Source organism: Piliocolobus tephrosceles, chromosome 18 (genome assembly GCF_002776525.5).
Source record: "Piliocolobus tephrosceles isolate RC106 chromosome 18, ASM277652v3, whole genome shotgun sequence".
NCBI classification, from domain to species: Eukaryota; Metazoa; Chordata; class Mammalia; order Primates; family Cercopithecidae; genus Piliocolobus; species Piliocolobus tephrosceles.
The window spans coordinates 45,647,862-45,670,172 of NC_045451.1; the positions used below are offsets into that span (position 1 = coordinate 45,647,862).

Sequence of the window (22,311 nt, forward strand, 5' to 3'; positions counted from 1 at the left end):
GTCTTGGGTGCGAAAATAAATACTGGGAAATTTTGCTATGATGCATGGGGTGAAAGCGTTCCTGTTTGTTCCAATAAAAAACAAACCTGAATCATTAATATAGTAGTTATCCACACATTTTAGCTAATATTGTAACTAGTAGAATTGAGAAGAACGGAACAAGTGGAATTCTTCTTACTACAATGCTGAAAGGGTGAGAATCTTCTTAGGGGAGATGAGCCTTTTTAGTCACCATCAATCTGGTTGAGCTAAAGCATTCAATGAGGGAGGGAATGGTGAGGAGAAAAGCAGTGATTTTTCCATAAAGTGTGGTTAGGAAGGCAGGATTTCAATAAAAAGTGCAGTTCTCTAATGAAAACATGCTCAGGTATTTCTACAAAACCAGTGGTTCTGTGGCTCTGTGAACAGGGTAAGTAAGAGTTTGGAAGTGGGAGTCAATGAGGAAGGGAGGTGGCCACTAGAAGGTGGTGAACTATCATTAGGAAGGAGTCTCCCATTTTTAGTGTGAGCTTGGGAGGCTCCAGTCCTAGGTACCTGTCCTTGCCCTGACAGGAAGCATCATCCTCTCTCTCTTCTTCGGAATTGGGCTCCGTGATTGGCTGCTCCTCTTCCTCCTCCTCCTCCCTGAGACCAAGCCAGGAAAAGAGAAATGCACAAAGACAAGATGGAAAAGTGAGATGAGCATTACAAACAGGAAGATGAAGCAAAAAACAGACAAAAAACAATGAAATAATGATAATAATAATAATAATAATAATAATAATAAAACAGCTGCTTGAAATGAAGAAAAGCACACTCAGTCTGTTAGGAGGCAAGAGACAGTTCTGAGATGTGGGACTTTAAATGTAGAGTGGAGATGTAAGAAACCAGAAGAGGCCAAATATCTTTGTCAAGCTGGCTAGATGCCACTACCGTGCACCCCCTACACACAATTCAGAGAAGCTTCTGGCCGTGGGCAGACCTCCTCTGTGGTTTTTCTCCTCCACACAGAATCATCCAGTAAAGGTTTTTGGTGATGACCAGCTGCTGCAGCAACCAGAGTCCTCACATCTTTACTGCATCCCTCTTGATTAGAAATCACCAGGGGTCAGGTCAATTTGGCACGGACTAACCTCCATGGTGGACCTATGGTTTCGGCATGCCACCCCTCATTCTCCACGAATGGCCATCCCAGATTCTCAATGAGTGTGTTTCAGGGGTTCAGTTCCACTCCCACTTCAAGGGTACCACAGTCCAAGTGGGGCCAATTCATGTCACACCTGGGGTTTCTCCTGGTAACATCAGGGATGACTCACTATAAGGACACCCTGAGTCCAACAAAAACTTAGTTGAAACTGGGAGAAAAGGAGAGGAAAGCAGTCCCCCTGACCATTTTAATGCCTGTATCCAGCAATTCTGGAGCTCCACCCTAGCCTTTCACCAACGGAAGATAATAAATTCTCGTTGTTGCGTAGGGTAGTTTCAATTGGGTTTTGTCCTTGCACTAAGTACAGACTAAAAACTTTAATAACTGGGACATTCTTTTTCTCTGGCCTCTAAGTCCTGTCAACATCTGACTCATGTGGTCATGGTCCACATGGAACACCTGTTCAATGTACTGCTGGGCTTCTCAATCTCTTGCCTTGCTGAACTCACAGTGACTTCCACCTTTAGCCCCTCTGACTCCAGACCTCACTATCATACAGAACTAGTCCAATTTGGAAATCTTACATCCAATCTTCCCACCCCGACCACAAGCTCCCATTCACCCAAATCTCTCATTCCTTTCCTCCCACCCAAATTCTTCAACTTCCTAACGCATGTGCAGCTTCTTCTTTCTCAATGTCCTCAATACCTTCTTGCTTTCAGTCCTTACGGATCCACCATGTCTCAATCCAGGCATCATCTACCAGGATCTTGAACTCTGTCATCCCACTGTCCTTCATCTGTGTTTTTTCCTTTTTACCAACATATAAAATACATACAGAAAAGTATACAAACCACTGAATTTTCACAAAACAAACACCTATCTAACCAGCACCCCCTTAATGCTCCTTTCCAATTGCTTCCCTCTCCCACCCCACATCAAACAGTGTAAGTTAGCTTTGCCTCATTTTATTCTCCATCTACAAGCAATCATAATCTGCCTAGCTTTTGCTCAACATTACACCTGTGGGATTCATCGAAAGGTCATTCCTTCTTATTGCTGTATTTCAGTAGTTTACCCATTCTATTTCTGATGACACTTGGGTACCCTTCAATTTGGGGCTATTTTGAATAGTGCTGTCATAAACAGTGTAGTACATGTCTGCTGGTGAACATATGTATACATTACTGTGTACTATATCTTGGGATGAAATTTTTGGGTCATAAGATATGCTTGAGTTCATCTTTATTAAAAGCTGCCATTTAAAAAAATGATGGGACTAATTACCATCCCCATTAAGTAGTAGATGAGCATTCTGGTTGTTTTACATTCTTGCCAAGATGTGATAATTTTGTCTATTTTAGCCATCGATCTGTGTGTAGTGATGTCTCACTGTGCTTTTAGTTTGCTTTCTCTGATGACTAATGAAGCTGGGCACACTGTCACTCTTTTAATCTCCATTTGGATATGCTCTTCTTTGAAGTGTCCAAGTAATTTTTTGCCCATTAAAAAAATAAATTGTCTTTTTTCTTTATTTGAAGAAGTGTTTTTTTGGAGACCAAGTTTTGCTCTTGTTGTCTAGGCTGGAGTGCAGTGGCACGATCTTGGCTCACTGCAATCTCTGCCTCCGGGGTTCAAGCAATTCTCCTATCTCAGCCTCCTAAGTAGCTAGGATTACAGGCACCCACCATCATGCCCAGCTAATTTTTTGTATTTTTTTTTTTTTTTTTTTTTAGTAGAGACGGGGTTTCATCATGTTGGCCAGGCTGGTCTCAAAATCCTGACCTCAGGTGATCCACCCACCTTGGCCTCCCAAAGTGCTGGGATTACAGGCATGAGCCACCACACCCAGCTTAGAAAGTGTTTTTAATATCATTTGCCTTTTGTCATTTATATGTGCTATAAATATCTTTCCCTTCTCTGTGTATTGTCTTTCATTCACTTCATGTCATCTTTTAACAAACAGAAGTTCTTAATAAGGTCCTGTTTATCTTTGTTTGATGGCTAGTGTCTTTGTGTGTTGTTTTAAATTTTTTTGTTTTTGTTTACATCAGGTCTTGAAGATAGCCTCTATGTGTCCTTTTAAAAGCTTTATTTCACTTTCACATTTACATTTGTAGAGTCCATCTCTAACTGATTTTTGTTACCATGTAAGACAGGGGTCAGACACATTTTTTTCCCTACGTCAATATGCAATTGGCCCAGAACCATTTAGTAAAGGGCCTTCTCTCCACTTCAGTATCTTGTTCACAAATCAGGTAAATATATATTAAAATATATATTTGTAGATTTCTAGACTTTTTCCTACAAGTCAACTTGTCTTTTGCTATACTATTGATAGGGATTATGTTGAATACATATACAAATTTGAAGAACTGACATCTTTGCTATGTTTTTTTAATCTATGGTTGTGATATAGCCTTTATTTAGATTTAATCTTACTGCTATCTTAATTTTTCTTAGCAGTGTTTACATTTTTACAGAGGTCTTAAATATCTTTAAATTTATTTTTAGGTATAAATTTGGATGATACTGTACATATTATCGAACTCTAAATTTTATTTTCTATTTGTTGATGTTATATAGAAATAAAATTAACTTTTTGTAAATTTTGCTTGTATCTAGCAATTTTTCTAAATTAATTATACTGTTTCTAGAGTTTATTTTAGATTTCCTCTCGTAGACAATCATTTCATCACTAAATAATGATGGCTTTACTTACTTCGTTCCAATTCGTCTGTACTTCCTTTTCCTTGCCCTAGTCCACTTGCTAGGATCTCCAACATTATGATGAAATGGAGACAATGATGCTTCCTTTTCTTGTTCTAAATCTCAGGTAAAAGTATAAAGTTTGTCATAGATTTTTTGGTAGATAGTCTTCATTAAAAAATTTCCTTCTAATCCTAGTTTGCTAAAAATCTTTGTTATAAACAAGTATTAAAGTTCTGCCAAACATTTTTCTTGCATTTTTTAAAGATAATCATATGATTTTTCCTTTTTTCCGTTGAAGAGTTAAAAAGACTGTTTTTTTTAAAAAAATGTTAAACCAACCTTGCATACCATAAATAAAGATAATACATTTTGTTGTAATGTATTATCTTTTTATATACAGCTAGATTCTATTTCTTAATAATTTAAGAATTTTTTTTTTTTTTTTTTTTTTACCTATTTTAAAGAGATTGATCTGTAATTCCCCTTTCTATAATGCGCTTGTCAGATTTTGAAATTAAGGTTATGCAGGCCTTACAAAGAGGTAGGTAGAGGGATTGAGAGTTATGTAACTAAGAAGGGAGAGATGGATCTGGACTCGGGGTGACTCTAACAGAAACAAAGAGAGCAGTGAGATAGCATCCCTCCTCTCACGGCAGAAGCCACAAACAAGCACATCTAAGCCATCCTTCCTTCTTTTTTTTTTTTGAGACTGAGTCTCACTCTGTCACCCAGGCTAAGATGCAGTGGCACGATCTTGCCATCTCGGCTCACTGCAGCCTCTGCCTCCTGAGTTCAAGCGATGCTTGTGCCTCATGAGTAGATGGGACTACAGGCATATGCCACCGTGGCTGGATAATTTTTGTATTTTTAGTAGAGACGAGTTTTTACCATGTTTGCCAGGCTGGTCTCGAACTCCTCACCTCAAGTGATCCACCCACTTCAGCCTCCCAAAGTCCTGGGATTACAGGCATGAGCCACCATGCCCGGACTAGCTATCCTTCTGCGCTTGGCATAGTACACCCTCATACACCACCCCCACCAGCCTCAGTCTTCTTTTCCTCCATCTGCTCCCACAGCCACCAAACTATACCTACAACCTCCATCATGAGGCCACCTTCCCTCAGCTTGATCAGGAGTTTGCAGGTGTTATTACTTCTGGTCCACACAGAACACCCTCCACTTTGCCAAGCCATGGGCCTCTCCTCTTTCAAACAAAACACTGAGCCCTTCCCTCCAAAATTCCTTGATTCCATTTACTCTCCCAGGTAGAGTTGGGGACATTCTGGAGCCAGATTGCCTGGGTCTGGTCTTTAGCTTCAGCACTTTTGAGCCCTGTGACCTTGGACCCCACTTTACTCATCCCTACATGGGGGAGCAACAGTACCTATCTCCTAGGAGGAATGCATTAATATGTAAAAGCACTTTGTCTTTTTGATCCATCTCTTTTTCAAATGGCTGTCTCACAGTTATTTAAAGACAGCTATCTGAACCTACATCCCAAGCTGTCTTCTCTTTGGGTTCAACATCCTCAGATCCCACAATACATTTTCATATGATGTGTGTGTTGTAGCTTTGCTATCACAAGTGGCAGGGCAGGACCAAGGGTGGACAGCACAATGACCCACTTGGAGGGCCTACATCCAGGATGCCCTGTGACCAGAGCACTGGCCTTGCCTATAATGCAAAGGGGTGGAGAAGGAAATACCCTCTCTTAGGGCACGGAACTTTCGAGGCTTGATTTTGTTTAGTTCCAGTCTATGATAAAATCAGTCAAATGAAATGATTTTTATGCTAATAATATTTAAGACTGAATAATTAATTCTGACAACTTTGCTTTTTCTCAAGCTAGATTTTCTTATAAAGGATAACTTAATTGTGTTCATATTGTGCTAAGGGATTCTGGGTGTGTGGCCTTTGGCTTTCCAATACCTCCACAGGTCTTTTGCTTGTGATTGATAAGGAGTTACTCCGGGGCACAGGCCTGTTCCAAATCCACTAGGTATTTTCCTTTTCACCGCAAACAGTCCCAGACTTGAGGTCACCTTTTCAAGTTAGAAAAGCAACCCAGAGGCCTGCAGCCTGACCAGTTCTTCGGGGCATAGTTTCCAATAAAGACAATTTAATGTCTCGGATTTGAGTCTCAGGCTAATGGGTCATGTTTCTCAGGCTTCGAAACACCAAAAGGAAAATGAATGTTGCTGAGCTCTTTCAGAAACACAATACAAACATTCAAAATAATGCTAAAGTATGTTCTAAGACCAAAGCAATCAGAATGAGGAAAAGTTGAGCAATACACTGGGAGCAGACATTTGCAATATATCTAATAGACAAACTCAAATCAAGAATATATGAAAATATATTTTAAACTTCAAAAGCACAACTATAAAATGAATGAAATACATGAATACAGCCAACAAACTTGTATGAAGAGGTATTTTATCCTGATTATCAATCAGGGCACTATAAATTAAGGCCACAATGAGATACCATTTTCTATCTACTTGGTAAAATTAGAAGTCTAATGATACCAAGAGATGAAAAGAAATGCAAGTCAACTAACTCATATATTGTTGATCCGAGGATATATAGGTATAACGTGGCAAAATAATTAACACTATCTTGTAAAATTAAAAATATCATGACCTAAAAGTGGCATTGCTATACCCTAGGGCAGTGATTCTGAACCAGGGTTATTCTGCCCCCACCCCCAGGGGACATTTGTCAATATCTGGAGCCATTTTTAGTTGCCACAACAGGAGTGGAGGGCAGGGAGTACTACTGCCATCTAGTGGGCTGACACAAGTATGCTATAAAACATTCCACAATGCACAGAATAGCCCCCACGACAAAGAATTATTCAGTTCAAAATGTCAACAGTGCTGAGGTTGAGAAATCTTCCCTAGGGATACTGAAGCACCAGTGTACTAGGATGAGAGTCCAAGAATGTTCTCAGCAGCACTATCTGTAATTGTCAAAAGCTGGGGAAATGACCCAAATGCCCACCAAAGAGAAAAAATATATAAAGATTGTGGTAAATTCCAGGCAGTGAAAATCCATATTGCCAGCTTCACATGACAATATGGACGACCACCAGAAACATAACGCTTAGTGACCAAAACAAGTCCAAGAAAGAACATACATTTACAACGAAGTGCAGAAAATCAGAATTATATAATGTGTCATATGTGTGTAGTAATACTTAAAAAATACAACTATTGAAGTAGAGGAAAAAAGTAAAAAAAATACTGAAAAAAAAAATACCCACAATAAAGCCCCATAAGACAGTGATAAACACATATTTAAGTGCTGGTTACCCAGGCCTAGGGATGGGAGAGTGGAAGCACAGAGACGGAACTTAGAAGTAACACCTTGCTTTTTAGGTCAAGTCATAGTCTCCTTGATGTTCTATTATATTCATAAATATTATATAAAATAAACCAGAAGATAGTCATGCACAGACCAGTGATGACAATGTGTCATGAACCAAGAATATAATTAACCCAACTCTGTACAATTAGGATTTTTTAAATATGTAATGAAACAGTTTTTTTAAACTTTTATTTTAGGTTCAGGGACACATATTGTATGAGTGTTATATAGGTAAACTACATCCCAAGGGTTATACAGATTTCTTCACCCAGGTACTAAGCCTAGTATCCAATAGTTATTTTTTTTCTCTTCCTCTCGCTCCTCCCATCCTTTGCCCTCAGGTAGGTCCTAGTATCTGTTGTTCCCCTCTATGTGTCCATGTGTTCTCATCATTTAGCTCCCATTTATAAGTGAGAAGATGCAGTATTTGGTTTTCTGTTCCTGCATTAGTTTACTAAAAAGGCAGTATAATTATGGGGCAAGGGCTTTATCTCCTTCTATTTAACTTTTTTTTTTTTTTTTTTTTTTTTTTTTTTTGAGACTGAGTTTTGCTATGTTACTCAGGCTGGAGTGCAGTGGTGTGATCTTGGTTTCCAGCAACCTCCACGCCCCCACGCCCCCCGGGTTGAAGCGATTCTCCTGCCTCAGCCTCAGTAGCTGGGATAACAGGCATGCACCACCACACTTGGGTAATTTTTGTAATTTTAGTAGAGACAGGGTTTCACCATGTTGGCCAGGCTGGTCTCGAACTCCTGACCTCAAGTGATCCACCCGCCTCAGCCTCCCAAAGTGCTGGGATTACAGACTTAAGCCACTGCACCCGGCTTACCAAACTTTATTGAGCACTTATGTGCAAAGATGCTGGGGTGCAGTAGCTAAAGGAAGTCCCCACCCTTGGATTACAGACCAGTGAGGGAAGAGACACTAAACAACTCACTGTAGCAGGAAGTATTCAACCCATGGGGCCCAAGTTACTCGAAAAGATTCTACCATGCTGTTGAAGCAAAACTTGGCTGTTTAAAGCCAAAGAGGACCTGAGTAAGGACAAGATGGAATTCCGCACATGACATTCCCTTGTGAAACATGTCTACTGACCTAGGATCAAGTCTAATTTGCCTCGCTAATCTCTAATCCCTTATCACCTCTCCAACTTCATCTTCCATTCTCCCTTTGTGAACCTCCCACCGCAGTCTTACACAGTCTACTGATATGTGAAGCTTCCACTGAACACCAAGGGCATTTCATTCTTGGAGTCCTTGCAAGAGCAATTCTTCCTGAGTAGAGTTACTTTTCCTGCTCTGTTTCTCCAGGAGACCCTGCCCAGAGCCCTGGCTCCGAGGGACATCCAATAAGTATTTGCTGCCTGCTGCAGTTCCATGGCCCTGAGGACTTGCACAGCATTCAGCACAGAGGCTCTTGCTATGGATGATCCAAGGGAAAGACTGACAATTACTTGGAGATGACCTCAGAGATCTCCCCATGTTGCAGAGATGAAGGATGAGGTCTAGAGAGGGCAAGATCAAACAAGTTGCCAGTAAGAACTCTGATCTCCTAACGTCCAGGCCAGACTCCTTTATGCCATGCCAGGCTACCTCATGAAACTAAAGCAGAATCTAAACTGTTTTCATCATTGCACGGTTCCTTCTAAGCAATAGTCTCCTGAACCGTGACTGTCAATCCTTCCACACAGCACAGAGAAAAATAACACCTTGTATTGGACAAGGCTGCGTACAGCTCCCAGAAGATCAGCCCAGAGCCCAGTCACCCCAGACTTGCCTGGTTGTCCTGAAAGCCTGGAGGAGCAGTGTCTTATGACCCATTTGTGGCAACTAGTCAAAAAGCTGTCTTAAGGTTTAGATAAAATGCAGACATTTAAACTGTCCCATTTAGTTCCATAAAATGCATAGGACATATAAGATATTTATAGAAATATTTTGCTACATTTTTGGTAAAGAACGTGGCCCTCTGGTCTTGGTCTGCAGCCTTCTGTGTTACTGAATCCTTAAATTGCAGTTTGATCTTGGCCTCACAGTGACTCACACTTTGTTAACTTTAAGGCTGTTTCTAGGTCACCAAGGGCCCAAGGTAACATTTGAAGACTTCTAATTAGCAATCGTAATCAGCTAAGACAAATACCTGGCCAGCTTGAATCAGTGATTTCACTTAAAAGTAGAGTTTTGTTAGCCATCAAGTTTTTTAAAAAGTTTCTGCAAAAGATTTTTTACCAGCCAAGAGAATGAAAAGACATCTAACAGAGCCCAGCTGTTGCTCCGATGTTTCCATGGTGAGAACCCAAAGTTAGACAGGAAAGTATTTATTGTCCCTGTAGCAAGCAAAGTTTAGGAGGAGTATAAAGTATAGCTCGTGGATCCCAAATATACCCAAGAAGCTGGACTATGGGCTAGTACCTTAATACATAAGCCACTATTTTGCTATTTTGTTTTAGAATCAAATAAATATTAAAGGGTCAAGCATATTATTTCTGCTGAAACATGGGGTAGTTTAACATAATGGAATTCAAGTCTGCAGAGTATAAACATCAACAGAAAAAAAACCTCAATTAGTAACTGGGGTTACAGATTTGTTCAGGTGTAAAACAAATGGATCTAGTGGTAACTACAGACTATGAGGCTTCTCAGGAGTTTTTGTGTATACCTTGATTTTGTGTTTAAAAAAAAATTTTTATTCTAAGCCACAGATATTCGTTGCTTTAAATGTCCCTCAGAAGTTGACAGAGCAGAAGTTGACAGAGAAACTAGGATGAAGGTAGGCTGCATTTTTCTAAGAACTTTGGAAAGAGCAGGAACTAAGCATAGTCCCCTCCTGAGATTTCAGGAAGGCAGCCTTCAGAGGCAAAACAACAGCCCTGCTCAGGGTCTGGTTTGAATCTGTCCTGAGACCTTGGTGGATCCAGGTCTTATTTCACTCTTAAAATGAAGGGAAATACACTGGAATGAAAGACTCCAGTTCTGGCTGTTACGACTAAACAATCCAATTGTGTGGACATGAGACATGTTTTGTCACTTCCAGAAGTTGTACAATGACTAATCTCATGTGTGTTTTTCACATATGAAAAGAGACCACCCTCCTAAACCAGGACAAGTTCAAGGCTGTTGAGGGTGACCTTGGGAGGTCCAGCAATGGGGGCGACTGACACTCTCTCTAATGCATGCCTCAACGCTTCACGCCTCTCCACACCACCGGCAACCTCCAGCCTAGAGATTTGCATCCTTAAGGCATATTCTTTTAAAATGTGAATGGTCAGGCCCTCCTTTCAGAAACTGCATTCAACTGTTCTGGGGTAGAACCTGAACATGGGTTATTTTAGATGCCTGGCAGGGTTGAGACTACCCTGGTCTAAGTTATCAATGTTTCTCACAGTAGCTTGGCATGAATAGCCACGACCCATGTCCCTGCTGCCACCCTTCCTCGCCTCCAATCCTATCCCCACCAGGCCGGCAGGCAGGCAGGCAGGCAGGCAGCTTCTCAGATGGGCACAACTGAGCCTCACATGCTGACTAATAGCTGGACTCTGTGCTGTGGTTTCCCAGGCCCTGCAGGACCTGGTCTGCTGCTCACCGTGCAACCTCATCTCCACCCTGTGCCACCTGTCTCCGGCCACACACTACAGCCTCACTTCCTGAGATGCCTATTAGATACCCAGCTATACCAAGCCCTTTTCTCCCTTTGCCACTGCACATGGCATGCCCTTATACAAAGTCCCCTTTGACCAGAAATAACCACTGTTATACATTTGGTGGGTAAACTTCTAGATTAAAAAAAAAAAACATATTATTCTACAATCTTTTTACACAGCAAATGATTTGACAACTATGTTAGCACTTCTGGTATTGGTATTGTGCATTTCTTCTACCTGCTGGTGGCATCTACCACATAAATCATCCAAAAGTAGTAGACGTTTTACTGACCTAGCTAGTCCCCAATTGTTCGCCATGCTGTACCACAGGGACGCAGTAATGCCTCTTCCTGTCCACGTCCTTGTGCACTTCTGGAGGGCCTCCTCAAGGATATATTCTTATATCCCTGTAACCCTCTGCCACATGGCCCTGTTGGCTTGCTTCAAAAGCCCTCTTCCAAAGCTACTCGTATTTACTTGCTATAATATTTGCACTCTGTCTTATGAAACTGTATGTTTTGTAAGGTTCATGTTCACCACTGTATCCGCAGATCCAAGAACATGGGAAGTACAAGGAAATAGAAGTTGGGGTCTGGTGTGGTGGCTCACACCTGTAATCCCAGCACTTTGGGAGGCTGAGGCAGGAGGGTCACATGAGGTCAAGAGTTCAAGACCAGCCTAGTCAACGTGGTAAAATCCCATCTCTATTAAAAATACAAAAATTAGCTGGATGTGCTCACTTGAACCCAGGAGGCAGAGGTTGCAGTGAGCTGAGATTGTGCCACCGTACTCCAGCCTGGGTTACAGGGCAAGACTCTGCCTAAAAAAAAAAAAAAAAAAACCCAAAACAAACAAAAACAAAAAAGAAATAGGAGTTAGATGAATAAATGAATATGATTTTGTTCCTTTAGTCCCAGAAGACAGTATTCCTGTCTCAACAAAATCAGTAACTATAATATCAAAGGTCATAAGATGTCAATACTGACGAAGGAGTCTTTTAATGTAAGGCTAGTCTGAAATAACACACCTAGTACTGGGGGCTTCTCTTCTGGAGAGCTGGTGGCCTGCTCGCTTACTTATAGACATGAGCTACCGTGGATGTGGACCCAAGTCCATAAATGCAAACAAAAACAAAGGTACAGTTCAAGGTACTTCATCGTTGTTTTTTCCTGATTTCATGATCAAAATTATTTGACCCTCCATTTGGAAGGCAGTTTTGCAAAGCTTGTTATGGATGCAAAAATATATAGAAAAAGAAAAAATAGCTTCTGAAGTCTGGTAATTCAGTATGTATTCCATACCGGAAGGCCTGCATACATGCATGCAGTCATGACATGCCTGACCCCACCATCCCTGCTCCATCCAAGGATCCCTGGGAGACAAATACCTGCACCCCACAAGCCCTGACCGGCCACTTCCTTATGAGGGCTCATCTCTAGTCAGTTTTTAATCTCATGTTTATAAAACCAGAACCACATGGCTGTGGGGGGCGGGGGGGGGAACCTCAGGAATGAAATTATTTCTCTGGGGCCATGTGGATACTATAATTGAGTACTTGTGAAGTGTGATATAATAGTCTCTGGATTCTTCACTGAGCTATCATGTCTTCGGGAAGTATGCTCTCTCAGGACAATCAAAGGCATTTCAGCTACAGAAAATCATCCCAAATGTACCCAGGCTTTCTTGAGTTCTGCAGGGCACTTTCATTTTTCGTTTGCTTTTTGTTTTGCTTTTTTGTTTCTTGAGACACTCACTCTGTCACCCAGGCTGGAGTGCAGTGGTGCAATCTTGGCTCACTATGACCTCTGCCTCCCAGGATCAAGCAATCCTCCCACCTCAGCCTCCCAAGTATCTGGGACTACAGGTGCGCACCATCATGCCTGGCTAATTTTTGTTTTTGTTTTTGTTTTGTAGACAGATGATGTATTGCCATGTTGCCCATGCTGGTCTTGAACTCCTCGGCTCAAGTGGTTCACCTGCCTTGACCTCCCAAAGTGTTGAGATTACAGGCGTGACCCACCATGCCCGGCCCTGCAGGGCACTTTCTGAGGGCCAGTAACTGGCTTCCCTATCCTTTGTCTTTCTCTGCCTCCCAAGGATCTCTCTGGGGAAGGCAGGCTTTCCTTGGGATGGCTGTAGTCACTCACTTATTCTATTTACTTAACAACTTCTGTGCCAGGTGTACTTATGCTAAGCAGTTCATATGGTTCCCTCCTTCAGTACTCACAGGAACCTCTGTGGTAGGGACTATGAATCCCCATCCACAGATGAGGAGCTGAGGCACAGGGAGGTTCAGAAATTTGCCCAGGATCACAGCTAGTAAGCCAGAATTGAACCTACGAAGTCCAGCTCTAGTGTTCATGCTTCTAACCACTCTACTGTGCTACCTCTGTCTATGATAAATTCTTTGTGGCTGGAAAAAAAATGCCTCTTCTCTTTAAGGACTGGAAGAAGCCATTAATCCTTCCATCTTTAGATTACTTCCTGAACACCATCAGCTCGTCTGATGATATTCATGTGCACAGGATGTCCACTACTTCTCATCCCTTGTCCTGTCACTCTCCCTGCCCATCTCACCAAAGCCCCATTCCCATTAGGAAACTGATGAAACCATGATATAGGGTACCATGAGACATATTTGGATCATGATTACAGCCTGTGTTAATTCCAATTAGTCACTGAAACATAAAAATTACCTCATTTAGAAACAATAAATATTTTTTCAACATGAATATGATGCTTCTGTCATCACCATCAGCCCATTAAGTACAAGCTGGGCACAAGCATGACCTTCTCCAGGTCTCTCTAACTGGGCCTTCTTCAATTTCCAAAGCCTATTCTCAGAAGACTCCCTTGCAAAATGATTCACACCAGCATCACCTCTGCCCAGATGGACTTTCTGGCTGTCAAATTTGGCCTCTTCAACCTACATGTTCAGGGTTTCATTTCCCTATTTGTTCAACCTTCATCAATGAAGAGTTACCACCAGGCTGTCTCCACAGGCTCTTATCAAGCAAAAATAATCTCATTTCTCTTTCCATGGCTGGATTTGATCAATCCAGCTTAGCACTCCTTAGATAGCCTCTGCTCCATCTCCAAAGGGATCCTGGGAGTTGCAGAGGGCTATATATAGAGAGATGCTTCTTCTCTAGCTGGATGATGCACACCAATACCTGTGTGGACTGCCAGCAAAAATCGAGCCTTAGAAAGTGCTGTGAACATTCAAAACACAGATGAGAAGGTGCATATTACAGGAGATGTGGGGTTTGGACAGGTCAAAGGGAAGCTTGGCACTGAAAGAAAATTCCCAAAGCAAGTAAAACATTCAACTAGAAACTTGAACATTTCTGTCTGAGATCCCAAAGTAAACAGCTTGTTTCTTCCAGAGCCCTCATACCACCTAAGTTCACTCTAGCCTGAGAAACAGTCACACTTGATGATAACTGATGTCAAGGTTCATTGACTTGAAATGTGGGTGATGGTCTCAGTTTCTTCATTTCATGAGATGAAAGTTCTGTACATTCTCTTGCAGGTTTTCCCTACCACTTCCCTGCTCATGTAGTTTATTTTTCCTAGGTTAGGGCCTCTAAACCAGAGCTTCAACCATCACCTACAGGTACTGGAGTTCCAGAAGTGTCTATCCAACTGACTATGGGAATTTCCACCTGCCTGACCCACAGATACATCCCAGAGCTTACTGACTGGCCTGGGTTACTGATTGCCGGAGAATCACCTCAAGCCTCTTTGTCTTTGTCACCATGCAATCTAGTCACTGTCCTACAAACCACAGCCTCCTGCATTCTCATCATCTCCCTGTACTTTCCCTTCTCTCTGCCCCTGCTTCAGTCAGGCCCCCTCCACTCCTTCCTGACCAGCAAAAGCCCTGCACCAATCTCCTTGTGCAGCCTGCTCTCCCCCAATGAGCTCCCCACACTGTGCCCAGAATGCTCCCGCAGAAACACTACCCTGATTTTCACTTAATCATTTGAAATTCATCAGTAGCTCCACTTGGCCTTAAGGATAAAATTTTGCCAATTTCTTCAGAACCTAGAGAGATCCTCAGATTCAATTCAGGAAAGTTCAAACCCACAAGAAATTTGCAATCTGGTCACAGTGAATATTTGAGAAACCAATCCTTCCCCAGATATTGGGAGCATTGCAAAGTAACTTATTTCTCATGCTCCAGTGCCTCTGCCTCTATTCAGTACAGTTTCTCCCATTTCCAAGCCCACTCTCCCAGCCTTCCCAGACCTCTTCTCTCCAGGCCACCCTTTGCTATTGAACACTCAGCATGAATCTCTTGGACACTGCTGAATCACTGGCTGTATTCCAATCATACTTTTTTCAGGAGGTCACCACCCTTGTCAGTGAATCCCATTTATAACACGTCACCTACCATCAGATAAATCTTCCCAAGTAGCTACTTGCCACTCATGGTACCAGTGGTTGCTAATCTGGCTGTTGTGAAATCCTCTAGCATGTTTATGCGGGTGCACAAAATATTTTCTCCAATTCATGCCCATATTTATTTAACAATTATCTTCTTTAACAGAGTAATATCCGTGAATGCTCCAGGGCATGGATTGATGATAATAACAGCACTGGGCAAAGCACATATTTGTGTTAACTCTCCCACCACCGTATTAAGGAGTACAGGCACCATCATCCCGAGTTTACACACAACCACGCCTATGCCCCCCCCCCCCCCACCTCACCTGCTGCTCTTTCACTGCACACGGCCAGCCTTCCTCCAGGAGCCAGGGCTAAGCAGGTCACCTGAGCTGCAGATTTTGTAGATTAACGTTGTATAACACCTCATCTCACAGTATGTCTTTTGCTTGCAAATAGATTGCTCATTGCCAACTGCTTCCAAGAAAGAGATAGGGCTGCTCTACTATTCTGCTATTCTACTGTAGACCCAGGATGAATTCTCTAATCCTGGCAATGAAGTTTTGTGGACAAAGCATGGGAAACTGTGCTGCCCTAAAACTTAGACATGTAAACACGCCTCCTTCCTGTCAAAACATGGGAAGATGAGCTCACCCCCCAGCACAATTCCATAATTAGGCTCCCCGATTTGCCCACTACTTCCTGTGGCTGGTGGAGAGATGCCAAAACTCTTCTTCACTCCTGCAGGAAAACAGAAAACAACACCCCTCCAATTGCCTCCCTCCAGCTCTCACCCCAGAGGCATAGCCCCAAGGCTTGGCTACCCGCATCCTACCACCTGCTAGGCCACTAATTGGTATGCATCAGCTATGAGCCCTCAAAAAGTGAGGATGGCTTAGGTCTCTGCTCCTCCACAGCCTCCCGATAATTGATAGTTAACTGTGGCTTCCTTTTAAGTATGAGTTTCCGTTCTCTATATCTTCCCTTACTCCATCGCCAAGGTAATGGTTACTCATGACTAACTGGAAAGCTTTGTTCTAGTGTTGCAGCTATTGCTCTGAACATTTTCAGAAGTCCCCTCTATAAAATGTCTTCAATGTCCATTCACGAGAAAAACAAGCAAATCAGTATGATTTCGGGATCAAAATCAAACAGTGACTAAAAAACAATACAGCTTGCTAACATTACCAAGTTCCAATAAATCAATTGCCGAGTGATTTTTTGCTTTCTCAACAAATCTAACTCGTCCTCAAAAGATAAAACATTCTCATTACTGAACACATTCTATAGACTCAGAGAGTAGTTTCAGGTATGTTAGGTTTTGAGTGCAGGCTATGGAGCCTGACTGCCTGGGTCCCAACCCAGCAGAGCCTCTGTAATCTGAGGACAAGCTCCTTAATCTGTGTCTCGGTTTCCTCACCTGTAAAATGGGGACAATACTCCTACCTTGTTCATGGAATTTACAACACTTGTAAAATTGTTTAGTCCAATAGCCAGCACAAACTTAATCCTCCATAAATGCTGATGTTAGAGTAGGTAGTTAGGCAGATATGACTAGGGAAGGAGAGTGTCCCCCAACTCCAGGAATGTCAGGTGACCATCAAGTGATGGTCTGGCAGTTGTTAAACTGTCTCTTTAAAATAATAATTGGTCACAGCTGGTGCCAGGGAACGGCCGTCTCCTAAGAGACAGAAAGTCAGTGATCAGCAGCTTCCTGTTAAGATCTCAGGAGTTGGGTGATTGGGCTCAAGCACGTGCACTAAGAGGCAAAATGGCAGAGTTTAACTGGTATATGACCTTCCTCTAGGACCTCTAGGAGCACTGCAAGATAAGGGGAAAACGCCTCAAGTGAGCATGCACACAATTTCAGTAAACACAGTGCACATGCAGCCCCTCCCAAGTGCCAGCAGGGCACTGCGCATGCAGACAGCCCACCCCAAGGGCAGAATCAGGGGAGAAGAGACACAAACCCTGGAACGACGTCCATGTATAAAACCCCAAGTCAAAGGCCAAAGAGTGCACCTGGATCTCTTAAGGCACCTGCTTGGCCCTCTTCCAAATGTATTTTACTTTCCTTTGTTCCTGTTCTGAAACTTTTTAATAAACTCTCACTCCTGCTCCAAAACTTGTCTTGGTCTCTCACTCTGTCTTTTGCCCCTCAGACAAATTCTTTCGAGGAGGCAAAAATTGAGTTGATGCAGACCGGTACAGATTCGCCACTGCTAACATTGGCTCCATCCCTACCTCTTCCATTGCTTACATCCTAGGCATTGAAGGAAGAATAGCATAGCATTTTCCCAGGGACAATGCAGAGGCTACAGTTAAAAAGAGGACACACATTGCTGAGCAAGCATGATGCCTAAAAACCACATGGGACAGGACTCACAAACTGGACACCGTAACAAATGTATTTAGTGCATATGATGAGAGGTATCAGAAATTCAGCTAAAAGACATTTGAGAGACAGAAAAAATGGTCAAAATATTAATTCTAAAATGCATAAAGAATACTTACATTCTACTTTTGAATCTGAAGGTTTCCATATTAAAAATAAAGACTGGTTGTAGGTCAATTAAAATAGGCAAACCAGGAGACAAATGAGCAAAGAATATTTACAGGCAACACTAAGAAAATGAAATGTTAATAGCTAATGAAGCAATTAAAGTTGTACAGCCTCAGTAGTAATAAAAAATGCAAATTACAATGCTGAGGCACATTTCACTTTTCAGTACTATAAAAATTCTGAAAATCTCCTAACATTAAGTGATGGTGTGGGAAAATGGTGAGTCATATGCTGATGGACAGTAAACCCATACAGCCTTTGTGGAGAGCAATAAGGCAATATCAATATTTAAAATGTAAATGTCCATAGTCTAGAATTCTACTTCTAAGAATCTAACAGTGCTAATGCTAACATATATACACAAACATGTGTATGTGCACCAGTGTGTATGTTCATTACAGCAAGTTTGGTATGAGAAAAAAAACGGAACCAAGCCACAGCAAAATGAATGACAGCATCATGGTATTATGGTATATCTATATATTGGAACATTAGGCAATAATTTTTTAACATACCATTAAGCAATAATTTTTAATGTACTGACATGAAAAATATAGATCCAATAATAAATAGTGAATGCAATTAGTGCATTTAGTAATTGCCAAGTACTCAGCATATATTTATTTCCACAGAAGAACAGAAATAAGGGTTATTTAGGAGAATGGTGAGGACATGGACTCTGGAGCTAGACCACCTGAACTCTAGAACCAGCTCTACCATATATTAGCCTTGGGACCTTGGGCATGGTACTTCAACTCCCCGTGCCTCAGCTTCCCCTCCTGTCACACAGCAATAACAGTACTTATATCGTGACGTAAGAGCAAAAATGGAGTTTATACACTTGAAGTGCTTAATGTAATGCCTGGCAAATGATTAAGTGCTCTATAAAGGCTACCTGTTGTTGTAGCTGTTATTGTCATATTCATCTTTGTACTATGTGGTACAATTCTCTTCATTTTACATCACATAGGTGGCATCACATCTTTAAATCCTATCATTTTTATTTAAAAATATAAAGAGGCCAGGTGTGGTGGCTCACACCTGCAATCCCAGCACTTTGGGAGGCTGAGGTGGGCGGGTCACGAGGTCAAGAGATGGAGACCATTCTGGCTAACACGGTGAAATCCCATCTCTACTAAAAATACAACAAATTAGCCGGGTGTGGTGGCAGGCGCCTGTAGTCCCAGCTACTCAGGAGGCTGAGGCTGAGGCAGGAGAATGGCGTGAACCCGGGAGGTGGAGTTGGCAGGGAGCCGAGATCGCGCCACTACCCTCTAACCTGGACCTGGATGACGGAGCGAGACTCCATCTCAAAATAAATAAATTAATAAATAAATAAATTAATTAATTAAAAATAAATAAATAAATACATAAATACATAAAGAGTTGCTATTTATTCAGTGACTACTATGAGCCAATGGCCATATATAAATTGACACACAGCTATTTTGGGAGAGCCGAGTTCTGAACTTGCCCTCCCATGCTTCAATATCTCCATCCTATGCCCAAGACCACAGCGATTCTGAACACCCCTCTGGTGAGGATTTGTGAAGACTGAGTGCTCCCCACTTCTTAAGAGCAGTGGTGTGCTCTCTGCCAGGTGCAGGCTGAGCTTCCAGTGCTGGTCTCTGCACCCTGCCCCACACCAAACCCCTGCCAGACTTCTCCCTGCAGCTCAAGTGGGCTCTCCACTGCCACATCAGTACTCCTGGCCTGCAGCCCACCTGAGCATGGTCTCTCCTGCTCCTGGAACCAGCTGAGGCCAGGCCACATCTTCTCTCCGCTGCTCAAGGGTCAAGTATGTCTGTAGGTCAGACTGCTGTGCTCCCGACTACAAGGTCAAGGCTTGGTCACAACTCCTGACTCCCACAAGACCCATTTATATATCCTTATCACTTTGCATTTATTAGAATGAGGACTCCTGTGCAACATACATTAGTCAATTTTTCTGTAACCCTAGTTTAACTTACATGGAAAAAAATTAGCAGTTCTTATATGTAACTTTTTTCCTTCTTGACCATCAGTTGAAAATATTGGCAGCCAAGAGGAGAGTTGCCCACTGCTGCTTCTGAGTGCTGATTCCTCAGCTCCACTTGAACATTTCTAGTGAAACCGTGCTGGGTTCCTCTTCCTCTGAACAGGTTCGTGAAGCCTGGCTGTAGACTGTCACACCTCTCTTATACAATCATTGGTCTCTCTTGCCAAGTTGTTTTATGCTGGTGTCACATTCCATTATGTCAATTTTTTGGAGTGATGGATGTGAGTGAAGCCAATTAGAATTGGATATGTTGGCATTTCAGTTACTAACATGAGATTCAGTCAAGCTTTGGTCCCCTAAAGGTGTTCAAGCATATTTCCTGAGAATTTGAAATGCAAAACTTTGCTAAATGGACTTAAAATCAAAAAAAGACTCTGCTGTAAACCATGTAGTAGCCCAGAGTAACCAGTCAGCTGTGAAAGACAATTCCTATCTCCTTTGAGAAATACTGTTTCCATGACATGTGTTTGTAAAATACCAATGGATTTTCTTTAAACTAGAAATATATTCTATAGATCTGTGTTTTAGCTGATTATATTCTCTAAAAAAGAGTGAATTTTGACCCATGCACATGAACATTTAAAGTTAGTGCAGAGTTCCAAATGCTTCTAAGAAAACTGCCCTTTCCAATGGCCAAAACACTATCTCAGCATCATGTGGATTATATAACCAACGATCCACCTTCACCTAAGGCAGAATTTCCCAGATTCAACACTACTGACATTTTAAAACAGATAATTATTTGTTTGGCAGGGGGCTATCCTGCACTTAGCAGAACAGCATTCCTGGACTCGATCCACTAGACACCAGGAGCACTACCCCGTCCCAGCTATAACAATCAAAAATGTGTCTAGATGTCTCCTAGGTGGCAAAATCATCCCTGCTCAAGAACCACTGCCCGAAGGGACCACTGGGACCAGCCCCGGCCTGCACAGTCCAACCTTCCCTGGACTTATCACACAGTCCCCTCCTCTCCACATGTCCCTCAATCTGGCTTATCTCCTGCCCTTCTCCAACGCCTCAATCTTCGGCCTCTGTGCTCTGGGAACTCATGATTAGCCATCAGCAAAGTCCCATATAGTCTCAATCTCTTCATAGAATTTTCCTTTGACTTCCTTGCTCTAATAGCAAATCTAAGAATACTGTTCCCCATAGCCCTCACACATAACACGGTGGATTTTTCTCTCATACGCCACATACTCCCCTTTGCCAATTAAAGGTCAATTTCCTCCAACGTCCCTCTACAAACCCAGACCCCTGGGACAGAGGTTGGCAAACTACAGCCTGTGGGCTACATCTGGCCTACCACCTGTTTTTATATGGCCTGTGAGCTAAGAGTGGTTTTCACATATTTAATGGTTGAAAAAAAATCAAAAGAATCATATTTCATGACATGTAAAATTCAAATCTCAGTGTCCATAAATAAAATGTCACTGGAATGCAGCCATGCTCATGCCGGTACCAGTGGCTGATGGCTGTTGACATGCTACAAAGGCAGAATTCAGTTGAGTAGTTGCAATACAGACCGTCTGGTACTCCAAGTTTAACATATGACTTGGCCCTTGACAGAGAAAGTTTGCAGACCCTGCTGCTGAGGCATGTGGCACTAGTCTGGACCCTCCACTCCCTAACCAGTTGTCAATATCCACTATCTGCCAGGTCACTCTTCCATGTATATTAAAATATACACATGACTGAAAGCTGCATGGCACAACTGTTAACATTAGTGACTTAATGAAGTTCAAAATTACTTCTACAGTTCGGAATGTTGTGTGGAAATCAGCAGGATGAAACTGAAAGTTCACGTGTTAGGTCCCATGCGGTGTTTGATATCAGAAAGACTGACATACAGAGCAGGAAGCAGCCCTGTTTTTATCAACAGAGGAAGAACCAGGATAAACAGAATAGTTCAAGGGCAGATGGGGTGCCTCAGGAAAGAGAGCACCCATGCCTGGAAGTGTACCCCATCTCTTGGGAACATGACAGAAAGGGCTCCTGCTTTGGGCTAGATACATTTTAAGAACTTTCTAGTATTAAGACTTTTTTCCCCTTCCAATGAAATTTGTAAATTTTAAGTGCAAAGATGAAACTCATTATGACATACACGGCCCCATAAAGATGTTTTTGGTTGACCAGTGACCAATACACTTGTACCTTATTGGGAAAATGCTCAGTGTGGAGTTCAGTTTCTTAAGAAACCAAACCAAACAAAGCTGCGTTCAGGCTCTTATTAGTCTTCATTAGAATTAAAGCACATAGCTAGCTTAAGTCTACAGGGAGACTAAACATTTCTCCTTTTTAAGTCTTGAAATTTTGTATTTACCTCAAACAAAAAAAATACCTACAAGGTATGTAAATCAAATTGTCTCTTTAATCATCTCGCTTGAGGAATATGTTTAGGAGTGGTTGGCTAGGATGTGGTTGCCTGGGAAGGAGTCTGCATACTTTGGACATTGAGAGCCAAGGGTCCAACCTTT

General features: G+C 42.1%; 1 protein-coding gene across 3 annotated transcripts in view; it reads right to left on the minus strand.

Annotated features, from left to right (window-relative positions):
• The window catches only part of FHOD3 (formin homology 2 domain containing 3), a 482,714-nt gene that overhangs the window by 131,068 nt on the left and 329,335 nt on the right, over positions 1-22,311 (minus strand). Inside the window, exon 11 of one of the 3 annotated variants that reach the window (XM_023207640.2) lies at positions 535-624. The exons of the other annotated variants lie outside the window; for them this stretch is intronic. Coding sequence (XP_023063408.1) covers positions 535-624 — 90 coding nt within the window. The remainder of the gene's footprint in view (positions 1-534; positions 625-22,311) is intronic. 3 annotated transcript variants of the gene reach the window in all.